A 12816-nucleotide genomic window follows, 5' to 3' on the forward strand; every position below is an offset into this window, starting at 1 on the left:
ATGCTTTAGTGTGTGTGTGTGTGTGTGTCTTGCTGCAGCTTGGCAGAGTGTATTTGATGCCTCACATGTGAGTGAGTGTGTAGTGGGAAATGGCTGCACATCTAATATTCAACCACATCACAGGATATCACAGCAGGGTCAGGCTGATAAACAACGCCGTGAGTCACCAATTTCAAAGAAAAGACACATGAGATCAATTTTCACAAACAGTCCCTTGGACTCTTGTTGGGTCCTCAGAACTCGGCGGGATGCCGCTCATCAGGCTACAGCTTTGACCCACCAGTCAGCTCTATAAAAATAAAAGATAAAACAAAACAACAACAACAAAAAACTCTTTTCTGTCACATCTTCACTTGTTGGTGCTTTGAGTTGAGACAAGCTATTTATAATTTTTTTCCCTCACCTGTAAAAATGAATAATTGCTTTGTTGCTGTTTAATGCTTTTTTATTTGTATTTCAACAGTTTTTAGCATCTCACTTGATTTATTGCTGTACAAATAAAGTATGATCTAAGGCACATTTTATTTGTTTGTTATTATTTGTTTGCAGTTTGTTCTATAACCTTAGCGACCTTGTTTTCTTTCTTTGGAGGATGGATCGCGACCTGAAGTAATTTGTCTTCAAAGCAATGCTGCTCAAAGTGTGTTTACAGCTTGGGACAGATTTGTTTTTGTCCACAATAAATAGGTAATTAAAGAAAAAATATGTTTTTTTATCATAGAGAGAAGCATGCAACTTCATGAAGATATAATTGCTATATTGAGTGCATACATATCGAAACAATCTATAAATTTGACTGTATCTATAACTGTGGCTACAACTGCACTGGGCTTTTTGTGTTTGATCTTTCATTGCATATGATCAGAACTAGGTCTAATAAACTGATAGACTTGGTAAAGTAGGATGGACTACATGGCACATAATCTGCACTAACCAGTCAGTTAGTATGAAATTTAGAAAATTTAGAAAAGAGAAAAAGAAGACTCAGTTTCAAAATGAAAAATGCATGTAGGTGAGTGATTCACATTTTCCATTCAGACAGAACTGAGTGTGACATTTAAAGCAAGACCACTGGGTACTTGTCTCATTACCTTACACTGTATGTATTTACACACATAAATGTCTATTGTTTGCATAGGAAGGCCACATCTGGGGAAAACAACACTGTTTAGAAGACAAAGACTCTGATTTCAGGAGACACTGCTCACAGCGCTGCGTGACATGTCGACGGAGAAGTGATCACATGCCATTCTCCTCCTCACTGAAAGCCCCAACAGTGACAATGTGTGTTTGTCTCTCAGAAAACCACTGCATCCTGTTAATGTGTATCAACAGAACTTGAATAAACTACGGGAAGGCACAGTTTCTGCAAAATTTTGAGTGTGCAAATCCATTTTAAAAATGTAAATACACCATAGTCAGTTCTGAGGTGCAACTGTGACATCCTAACATAAAAAAAATACTCTCAAAAAGTGCATCAAACTTATATAAAGATACCCAGAACCATATGACCTGTCTATCAGACTCTATTTCGATTCCAACAGGAAAAACAGCTCCAAACTTAAGCAAGCCACATTGTATTGTAAAGTACTTACAGCTAGTCTTGTAACATGTCCATCAAGAGACTGATGCTGGAAAATAGCTCAGCTATAGATTCATGTACAGTACACTGAACACTGCTTTTGCAACTGTCAATACTTTCTGTATTTCTCCCTTACAAATAAACTAAACATTAGCTCTGAGCAAGGTTAGCTCTTAGCTAAATTAAAAAATATGCAAGCCAAGTGGTGTACCTTGCAAGCATTTCAGGACACTGCATGACACTGCACACCGCCAGTACTAGAAAAAAATCAAAAAAAAAAAAAAAAAAAAGTTTTCCTTTAGATTTACATATTCTCCATTTGCAAAATACGTTGTAGATATGGGGATAGTAATATTCCCCATTTACCAAAAGAGACATTTTGCAACCCAGATTTACATTTTTTTTTAAATTATGTGACATGGCAGCATTACAGTGAATTTTAGTGTGTGACATTATTCACCAGCACTTTCAAGTTACACACATGAAAAGGGACAAAAATCTGTTTTGTGTTCATGTAACACTCAAGCACTGTCAAGTTCCCTGTAAAGCTTCTCATATGAGACACTAAGAGACTGATATTCTCCTGTTTTGGTTTAACCTCTACTTCCCTTGCAAATTTGACACCTTGAGACATGGCACAGTAAATCTCTCAAAATCTCCAAATATAAATATTTCAGCCCAAAATGAAGGCATAGAGCCACCTTGTGGACACTCTGTACCCAGTTCCCTTTCAAAAGCCGAATGTCTTGTCTGTGATCACTAACGACAAATTCAACTGAACAGATCAACCTCTGTGCATATTTCTAAGAAACTACTGTCTGTAAAGATCAAAAACCATAAGCATAAAAAATATGTGCAATAGTTTATGAATAATAAACTATATATCATAGTAAATAAATCATCCTCAGTCACTAGTGAATTGCAGAAGGCACTCTTCTCTGAGTTTGCAGAATTCCTGAGGAATGTGAGGCATTTGGGACAAAAAGCTGCGCAGAGAGCAAAAACCTATTTTTGAACCTGTCCTAACAGCTGGACTTCATGCAGCTCCAGCCACTGAAGTCAGGAAATATTCATCCCTCAACACATGGACACATGCGACAGCTTATCTCTGATGGTAGGACAGCCGTTTTTACAAGGCACTGCTTGATATTAGGAAAAGCACTTTTCACAGACAAGGAGTAAGAACGGCATCCTTAGAATTTAATTTTTTTTTTCCAAGATACTACAAGTTTTATGGTATGAGGGGATATTGAAGAGACGTGAAATAGTAAACAGGACTGTGAATTGAAGCCATGTAGTTACAGTCTGTGCTATTTCTAGGCCATGACAAACATACCACTCCAACACCACGATGCCATGGTATAGATTAAATTAAAGCAATATATTTATTTCCACATGATGCCCAGCTGAACAAATTTGGAGTTTACTTTAAATGTGATTTGACAGGATGAACCATAGCGTATTGGCACATGCCAGGTATCATTTTTTACAGAAGACCTTGAGCTACACATCTGATCATCCCTTAGGCTTCTCAAAAATACTATATTTTCACCATACACCTGTATTACTTAACTTGATTTGTGGCAGTGCAAATACCAAAAGCATAAATAATACTTACTGTGTGCAATCAACTGCAAGTGGAGTGGAGAAGTGTAGCTGAAATCTAATTTCTAAATTACAAACTAAGAATAGTAGTGAGAGTATTTTGCGCCTGGTGCATTAGGTATTTTGTAGTATGTACGGTTTTATACAAAAAAAAAAAAAAAAAAAAAAAAAAAAAGATTTGGCAGGAGCTACAGATTTGGTTCAAATTTTATTTTAGTTGCAATTTACGATCCTGCAACATCAATGACATACCTACCAGCAAGGATTATATCAGACTACATTTCCTCTGAGGTTTGACTCAGAGACACTCAGGTACGAGATAAATTAGTTGAAATTTAAATTAGCTATTGATGTTATTTCATTGTTGTGCTATGAATATTTCTATTGTGTTATTTGGGGCTTGGAGTGAGTGGTTTCAGTATTTTTTCAAATGCTTATTTTTACATGTTATGTTTGTGTGACTGATCTAAAAATGCCTATCTGCAGAATGTGTTGTTTCAGGGAAACTTTGAATGAAGTTGCTATAGCTGCAGGCAGTCCAGAGAAACTGCAAAAGTGCGTGTATAACCAGTGATTATTTGGGGTTTTGTTTAAACTCAGTCTGATTCACAAGAGGCCCTAGAAATAACTTTCAGTCTGCCAGGATTATGAGTGCCAATTCCACTGCAATTTCATTCAAATAGCATCACTCTGTAATCACCTACCGCAGTGCAGTGATAGATTTTCACACCAGGAGACTGCCTCTCAACTGTGCACTACAACTGCTTCATCCTTGTTTCAAGTACACCAACATCAAAGCACCTCACCAACGTATGTCAGCGTCTGTTCTGTGCTGCCAGGCCCCCTGGACCCTCCTCCACATAGCACACATAGTTTCCCCCATGCAGTCGGCCAGCCATGGCAACTTAAAGCACTGCCCACATGAAACTTGCCTGACAGTAAGCTATGGTGCCAGAACTGCTAGTAAAAAAAGGCCCAGGGTTTAAATATAGACCAGCATTGCCGACTCACCCTGAGGACCCTGTTGGCTGTAATAACGGGAGGCTCATCGTTGACAGCTATAACCTGGATGTACACTGTCCGGGCGGCACTCTGCTTCCTCAGGCCTGTGTCATTAGCCATGACAGTGAAGTTGTCATCTAAGGTTTCACTGCTGTCATGGACGTAGTAAATGAATTCATGCTCCACCTGTCCACAGGTTATGAAAATGATTAGGGAAAACATGACATTGGCACCATTTATGAAAAATGCCACTTGAAAAAAAAAAACACTATGTTAAGTCACTCTTTCATAATTATTGTCATTTTTCCATTAAAGTCGAATAAAGCTGTGTAAAATACTGAAAATCAATTAATCTGATCCTATAACTATATTTTCATACAACTCTATATATTCTTCTGCAAAATCTATAGGAACAAATATCTCACCTGCCTCCTGGTGAAAGATGTTATTGCCACACCAGGGTAGCGAGAGTGCTCAATATGACCATGTTGAGGTGGCTCAGTCAAGCTATACAGGAAATTTATTCCAGAAAAGTGTCTGTTAGTGACCTTTAGTATCTCCTCGGTCAGTGCCTTGGAGGCGCCCTCATTCAGGGTGAAATTGGAAACCTGTAGTGGGATGAGGTGTGGAATGATGTCAACAGACATCCTAATAGCACTGGCACTCGTGACCCCATTGGTGGCATCGAGGATGAAGGTGTCATTGACTTTGTTAGGTTCCATCTGCACATACTGGATATTTCCGGTGTTAATATCCGCTTGTGAAAATGTGCTGATAGGGAACTGTTTGGATCCAATGTAATGCTCTTCAGCTTCTACAAAACGCCGGAGAAAGCCATGAGAGGGAGCAACCTTGACTGTGAATAAAATCTCAGCTGGCAGGTTGTCCTCATGAGTGACCTGCAACAATCAAAACCATATTCAGCTGTTAAATTTGAGATGTTCCATGTGTCACTAAAGTTTATCTTTGTTTTTGTTCTCAGTGTAACTTGCCATCATGATAAAATGATAAACAAAACACTGGTCAGCACAGGCTTTTACCATTTTGTCTGCTATAAAAAGGAGAGCACTGAAAGCTAGGGTTGGAACCCTATATTGGTTTGTGGATGCATTGATCTGAAACGTGTCATATACAAATGAGGTTATACAAAGACAATGTTTTTCACCTGTGATATGATGGAAAATTGTTATATAAACTATGATAATATAATTACTGTTTAGTATTACTAGTAATATGATCATAATCCTGGGTTTCTAAGGAAAGTTTTAGTGTGTCTTGGTTTTAATTTCTGTTTGCAATGGTTTTCTACCCTGCTATCAATGAAATTGAATATTCATAAGTATTCCATTTTATTACTTTATACACCAATATTTTTGGTTTAAAACTGCAAATTTAAAAATAATTAAAAGATTTGATACTAGCACAAAATTTTGCCTGTTGGCTGTTTCAGTCAAAAAACAGTCAGCCTTCAAATCAGTCAAACCCCATTAAAACCATTACAACCTAAACCTTAAAAAGTACATGTTCTTTGAACTGACATGCACTCACATGTCTTTCAAACTCTCACCTCAAGTTTAGTTTCATCAATCTTTACTGGTTTTCCTTCTTCCACTAGCAGGGTGTTGTGATGTTGCACAATTGGTGGTCGTTGGTGGCTTTCCAGGTAAACCTTCACATTGACCCTCGCTGTAAGCTGAAGGCCTTTGGCTTTCACTGTTAAATTGAAATGGTCTGCTTGATGTTTGCTGTCATTGTGCCGATAAGAAATTAGCCCAATCTTCAAGTCAGACTGTGTGAATGACTTCACCATAGTTCCATTGAGATATAGTACTCCATACTTGGGAGCCTCATAGACACTGAAGATGATGTCAAGGTCGTCTCGGATGTCCAGATTTGAAATGACAGAAAAATTACCAGTGGAAAAGGTCACTGACTGGCCCTTCTGAACCAGTAAGCCGGTGTTGTTGCCAACTTTCAATAAAGGGTCATGAGCGCTGATATCCAAAAGACTTGAGACAAAATGTTTCCCATCTGAGACAAAGAGCACAAACCTGCCAGTGCTCACACCTTTGTGAATGAACAAAACTCGCTTCTCATCCAGGTCCTTCTGGCGAAACTGGAACAACCGATGAGATGTGTCATTCACTAGTACTAAGTCTCCCATTGGGATCCCACGTCGGGTGTAGATCAACTGGCCATCATCGAAATCAGAATCTGCATCATGATAACGTAGATCCTCGGAAGTGAGTAACCTCTGCCCATCCCGCACTACATGGAAAACTTTATCGATAACACGTACTGGTTTTTGGTCATTGACAAGCTGGATAGATATGTTGAATGTTCCCATTTTAGACCCGCTTTCATGCTCTGCAATGGAAGATTTGAACTCTTTGCTGGTGGACGCTATGAAAGTGAACTCGTCCTGAGTTGTTTCACTGTCATCATGGATGTACATTATCCGTTCCTCTAATATATCTTGATTACTGAAGGTAAGGATGTTGTTATAGCTAGCATTGGAGTTTGACTGACTAATACGGGCTAATTTTCCATATTTGGGGCTACTTATCACAGTGTAGTATATTTCCTTTGTACTTAAAGTCTCTGCAAACAACTCATCTTTAGTGATCAATTTACTCTCTCCTTCCAAAATTGAGAGTCCATCATTTCTCATGAACACACTGTTGACATCGGCTTTGATAGAGATTTGAAAATCATAGCTTTGTGATTGAGCATGCTTGGAAAACACCTGATATTTGAACTTGTCAGTTGTATCTTCATAAGGCCGGTCAACTAGTTCATAGTATACTTTTTGATCTGTGACATTTCTTTGGCTAAACGTTGCATTCTTTCTCAAGACTGTAGTATCAAGCAGGAGTTTTCCTCTCTTTGGTGAGGTGAGAACCCTAAAATAAAGGTTGTCTTCTGAGAGGGCTACACCTTCAGCTGTGGCGTAAAGATATTCAGAGTCCAAAGCCACTTTTCTAACTTTATCCATATCTAGCATTATATTCCTCACCATGTTGTATCTCACCCAATTCACAGTGATTGGGAAAAGCAATTCCGTGGTTGCCCTGGAAGCCACACTAACTTTACACTTAAAGTAATCGGTGGCATTGGATGTCTGGATTTCTTGGTAAGTGCTAACATACCTTAGGCGTGCTTTTTCTAGAAGCCTTTGAGAAAATGAGTCAGTGGACCTCCATTCACCACTTGAGTGAAGTCTCTGCAGTTCTCCATACTGAGGGGGTTCGATGGTATCATAACGTATGTCTACAACCTGCTTGACAGCATTGGTTTGCACAGCTAATTGCTTGGAACCAATCACAGCTGTCTCTCCTTGAGTGATCTCAAGGCCTGTGTTGTTGGCAATCTTATACTCCAGTGCCACAGCCATGACCCTTAGAACCACAGTGTTGCTGACCTTTTCCCCATCACTAACCCTTAGTACTATTCTCGAGTTCCTCACCCCTGTGTGAACATAGTACACTTTGAGTTCCTCTAAGTCTGGATAGGAGAATGAGGTCACCGCTGTACCCGGGTTGTTTTCAATTTCCAAATATCCAGCATCTGCATTCAGGTTTCCAAGCACCGAGAAGACAAGTTGGGTGTAGTTGCTGTCAATGTCTGTGGCCTTCAGAACTTCTGTGGTTAGGTGTTTCTTTGAATTTTCCAACAAGACAAAGAGGTTTCCTTCAGGTAGACTCAGTTCAGGTGCATCATTGGTGGGGGTCACAGTAATATTGTAGCGGTACAATTTGTCCCCTTTCAAATAATTTGGAACTTGCTTCCTACTGCTAGAATAAATTGAAAACAGGAAGAAGTCATCAGGCTCTTCTGAGCCTCCATGAATATACATGACTCGGCCATGCCAAAGGTCTAACATGCTGAAAGTGTTCTCTTCCTGGTCCTGGTCAACATCAAGCCTTATTTGACCACGCAAAGGCTGCTCTTGAATTCTGAACATAATCTGAGACTGACGAATACCAAGCTTCTTAAAGTCCAACAGAACCTTGATGTGTTTGGAGTCAAGAGATCCTCGACCACCCTCTGGTACCACAAGGTTTTTGAGTTGCACAAAGTTAGAGCCATACCGTCTATCTAAGCCCCTTGCAAGAGTGGACATGTGAAGAGCTGGTGTTGGTGTTACTGAATTCAGCTGGAATGCTGGAGCAGTAACTGAACTCATAGTGGTAGACAGTTCTGGTTCTTTCTCTGGCTCACAACCAACAGAGATATCCTTGGTAACCATAGCATGGGACAGACCTGTCTTGACACCATTTACTTTGATGTTCTTCAAGCATCCTTTCAAAGAGCCTCCTCGGACACGCTTTCCAGACACAGAGACCAAACCTATCTTTCTGACTTCAGATCTGGTACTATCATCAATACCGCCGACAAAAAGAAAACCTTTAAGCTGAAGTCCCTTTGCACGAGAGCCTATATTAGTTTTCACCAACTCTTCATCAACAGTTAGATCAAGGCTTTTTGAGTTCAAGTACAATTTAACAGAATGCCATTTCCTGTCATTAACAAATGTGAGGGAACGAAGTTCTATTTTGGCTCCACCTTTCCCCACTATGGCCACTAGCAGACCATCCTGAATCTCCAAAGCCACAAAATCCCCTTCTCTGGCAGAAGTGTACAGGACAATTCCTTCTTTGGCTGAAGTGTGGACCGCGCACTCAAATATCCCTTCTTGCTGGATGTTCCACGATGGAAGAGAGATGTAGGCCCTGGAGCTGAAGAGGCTAATAGAGTCTTCCTCACTGGCAAAAAACTGGGGACTACACCCAAGAGACACCTCATGGACACTCTTGAATCCAGGATATGGCCTCAGGGATGACAGCATATCATGCTCATTGAAGACTGCCTCATCCATACAGCCACGGAAGCCAGTCAGATGTCTGGGTAGATAAAGTCTGTCCAGGCCTCCTGAGCCTCCAAGATAGAGACCATCCACTATGTTGAGGTCCTGATAGGGTCCTGGCATCTCTAAACTGGTGTGAGAGTTCTTGTCCACAGTTAGAGTGACATTGAGGTGCTTCTGGTGGACCTCTACAAAGTGCCAAGCCATGTCGTTGAGCTGGGTGCCTCTGTCCGAGTGTAACAGTCGCTCCCCAGATCCAAGGTCCAGTTTCAACTGTGAGTAAAAGCAAAACAAAAGGATTACAAAACATGTAATATCACAGGAATAATAGGCAAATAAACATGCTGAATTGTTTTGATACAAGCATCATCACAAATAAAATTTAGGTTTATCAGTATGTAATGCTACACATTAAACTGGTGTTGTTTGACTAAATGTTTGATTGTTGTTACTGTTCCATAAGCATGGTTAAAGTGAAATGCAACAACACTGTTAGAAATAATACAAATAAACACACAAAATGTATGAAGTAGATTACCGTATTATATTTAAACCATCCATCTGAAATACTTTCACATCATCAGAAGAAAAAACTATATAACATGTGATATAACAATTTATCTGAATTCTATGATTAACTGTAGACCCTGTAACACCTGGAAAGGAAGTTAAAGTATTAAGAGTGTAGCTGTATTCCATGATGTCACCTGTTGTTAAAACAGCCAGCTTTTGTCTGTATTTTCAAGCAGGAAGAGCACTATTATCTCTTAGCCTTGAGCTATATCCTTGGAGCATCATGTCACCATCTCAGGCTAATGCTGCATTTAGATGACATGCTTGTCAAGGCTTGCTGTTGAGTTGCAGCTATTCATGTAAGGGTTTCAAGGGAGCAATGCTCATCTCTGACTCACATGGAATGAACCCCAAGCCTCAGGATAACTTGTGCGAGAGCAAAAAAAAAAAAAAAAAAAAAATTAGTGACCTGTGCCAGTTTAAGGAACAGGGAATAGCAGTTCACTTCCCATGCTCACTGAAGTACAACAATGCTGCACAGTCGTCAGTGCGATTCATTTCCAGCAGCACAAGTCTAACACGAATAGAAGCTTAGTCACAAGAATTTCTTGAGTTTGATGCAGAGTGCAAAAAAACCTATAATTCTCAGAACTTCCTGAAATGTCTCTTCTATGTTCTACGCCTGTGTATTGCAAATGTTTTTTTTTTTTTTAACATCTGTCCATTTTGTATGCTGACTTAGATTGGCAGAGCTGGTTACAGCACACTTTAGAAACAGTTTTGAGGGGGAAAATGTATTTCAGCCTTAAATTCTGCCAGCAAAGCTTGTCTCTCCTGCCAAAAATAGCATATCTTTCTTGGAACACAAACCCAACCTAAACTTCCTTGGTGAGTCCAAAATAAATACATGTTGTGGCATTAAATCATGTCTAAGTCTCCGGAAACAACATCAATAAATAGGTTATACCTGTTTTTCTCACTACATGTAAGGTCAGACGTAAATACAGTGATACAGAAAGTTTGCCTTTTTGCTGCTGACATATGTACACTTTAATACAGATATAACGTTAGATATGGAGTGTGAATGAAAAAGGAATACACTGCGCTCTTTATGGTGGCTGCTTGTAGTGTTGGTGATCTAGCAATTTTACTGTGGCATTATTTGTAAACTGCTGTGGATACAAGCTTGCTAAATGCCATAAGACAAAGGAGTTACAGTCACTGTCAGATTCTGATTTCGATCTGTTATTTGCCATTGTGGTAAGCCAAGCTGGACGAAATAACAACAATAATAATAAATACAAACACAGACCAAAAACAAAAAAAAACAAAACAAAAAAACAAACAAAAAACAAAAAAACAATGCCACCTTTCCTCACTGCCCTAACTGTTTATGTTTATATGCACATCTCATTTTGTTATGACTTTTTGGATAAACTGGGTAATTGCATACCCTTTCAACTGCTTGAAAAATGATTAAATGTGAAGGTATCAACATGATAACCGCACTAACTCGAATTATTAATGTCACATTTGATCAAGCCTGTGAGTCACACACTGCAAATTAATTACAGCATCGCTGTGTAGCCACACTGTCTAATATCAGACCTAAAATAATGCACATCTAAAGAAAAACTGTTAAATTCAATCGTCTTTCAGCTTATTAGTGACACGGCAAATGATACTGTAATCACCAAGCAGAATGACAGATAACAATGCTCGCTATGCAGAGCTATCATATTTTCCACAGATAATTCTGGCCAGGATAAAGCACAGTGTTCAGTAGATTCACCGTAACAAAATGACTGCATAAATTAATCTAAGTCACCTTCAAAACAACAGCAGGTGCATGCAAAAATGTGGCACATTAATTAGTTCCACTATTGTACACAGTTCAAGATAACTGTGAAATAGTTGCAAGGGACTGTCTATGCTGTCCCTTGCAAGTATTTGCAGGGCAAGCCTGTCACAAGCTACACCCCTCCCACTCTGGCCATCAAATGAGCACAGGAATGACAAGCTTGTATATTTATAAATAATGGCTCAAAGTTTTCTGTCACATGCCGTCTCATCGTGTCTGGTATCGACATACAAACTCACTCCTGTGCTCATTTTACACAGATAGTCACTCTTGGACACATTTGGGAGGGTTGTTAGTCTTGCTATCAAGGCTAATTATTCAGTGAAAATATAATACAAACATGGATTACTGCACAACATCACCTTAAATTAAACATTTCATTCTCAAGCTCTTCATTTTCCACTGTGATGAGAAATAGCTGGCATGGAGCTAACCCACATCAGGCAAGCCTGTCTGTCTGATTGTGTTACTGTATTGAGACAATGACACTGCTAAGTGAGAGGGACACATCGCTTAAGGTGGTCAGTTGGTTTGTGCATTTGTATGCATGTTTGTTCTTAAAATGTACAGCAGATGTGATTTCACACAAAAACACGGGGCTCTGTGGTGTTGTGTGTATATCATATGTGTGTGTGTGTTCTGGTGTGCGTGTGAGCTTGAGCACATATGCTCATGTGTTGGGGCCATGGATGTACCCACCTGCAGGCGACCAGCATGGAGCTCCAGTAGCAAATAGTCGGTCCGGCCGGCAGCTAGGAACAGCAGGCCATTGGTGCTGGAGGTTCGGAAGCGAATGCGGAGCAAGTTATGGTCGGACGACTCTGTTGCCTTGAGCTGTACAAAGCCATCGCCATAGAAGGAAGCTGGAAAAGCAGGAGCAATTCATTAGAGAGAGAGATATGTACAAAGAACAAAGAGAGAAAAATGACTGGACTGTTATGTTCGGATGTGGCATTTACTGTCTTCTGGGGGGTGTGAAGTGTATCACACTGTTCAAACTGAGCTGGGATTGATCTCTGCTAGGAATGAGAGCTGAGATAGAAAGTGCAGCAGTGGTGAATACAGAAAACACAGAGCAAGTCTAGTCAAGCACTGTGGTCTTAATATAGCCAACATCTGACATTTAGATGTAAAAGCTGAGCTAATTATCATCCTGGTTGTTCTTTACAATTGGAACGCATTCAACTGAGGTGAAAGACACACACACACACACACATACACACAAATAATGATTTATAACACAGAGTGCCTATTTTCCAAATTATAACTTCAAACCTGATTTAAAAGAATCCTTGCAACATTATTTTAGGGTTAGGGTTAGGGTTAGGGTTAGGGTTAGGGTTAGTGCTTTCCCACTGAGACAGATGTTTAGTGTTTGATTTGGTG

The 12816-nt window shown here is 39.7% G+C and overlaps 1 protein-coding gene across 1 annotated transcript in view; it reads right to left on the minus strand.

The window, feature by feature from the left end:
• Positions 1 to 12816, minus strand: part of cspg4ba (chondroitin sulfate proteoglycan 4ba) — a 30156-nt gene that overhangs the window by 14003 nt on the left and 3337 nt on the right. The window contains exons 2-5 of the mRNA XM_030059688.1: positions 12130 to 12293; positions 5757 to 9329; positions 4615 to 5088; positions 4199 to 4375 (exon numbers count right to left, since the gene is read on the minus strand). Coding sequence (XP_029915548.1) covers positions 4199 to 4375; positions 4615 to 5088; positions 5757 to 9329; positions 12130 to 12293 — 4388 coding nt within the window. The remainder of the gene's footprint in view (positions 1 to 4198; positions 4376 to 4614; positions 5089 to 5756; positions 9330 to 12129; positions 12294 to 12816) is intronic.

The sequence above is a fragment of the Myripristis murdjan genome, chromosome 9, assembly GCF_902150065.1.
Source record: "Myripristis murdjan chromosome 9, fMyrMur1.1, whole genome shotgun sequence".
Taxonomy (NCBI): Eukaryota; Metazoa; Chordata; class Actinopteri; order Holocentriformes; family Holocentridae; genus Myripristis; species Myripristis murdjan.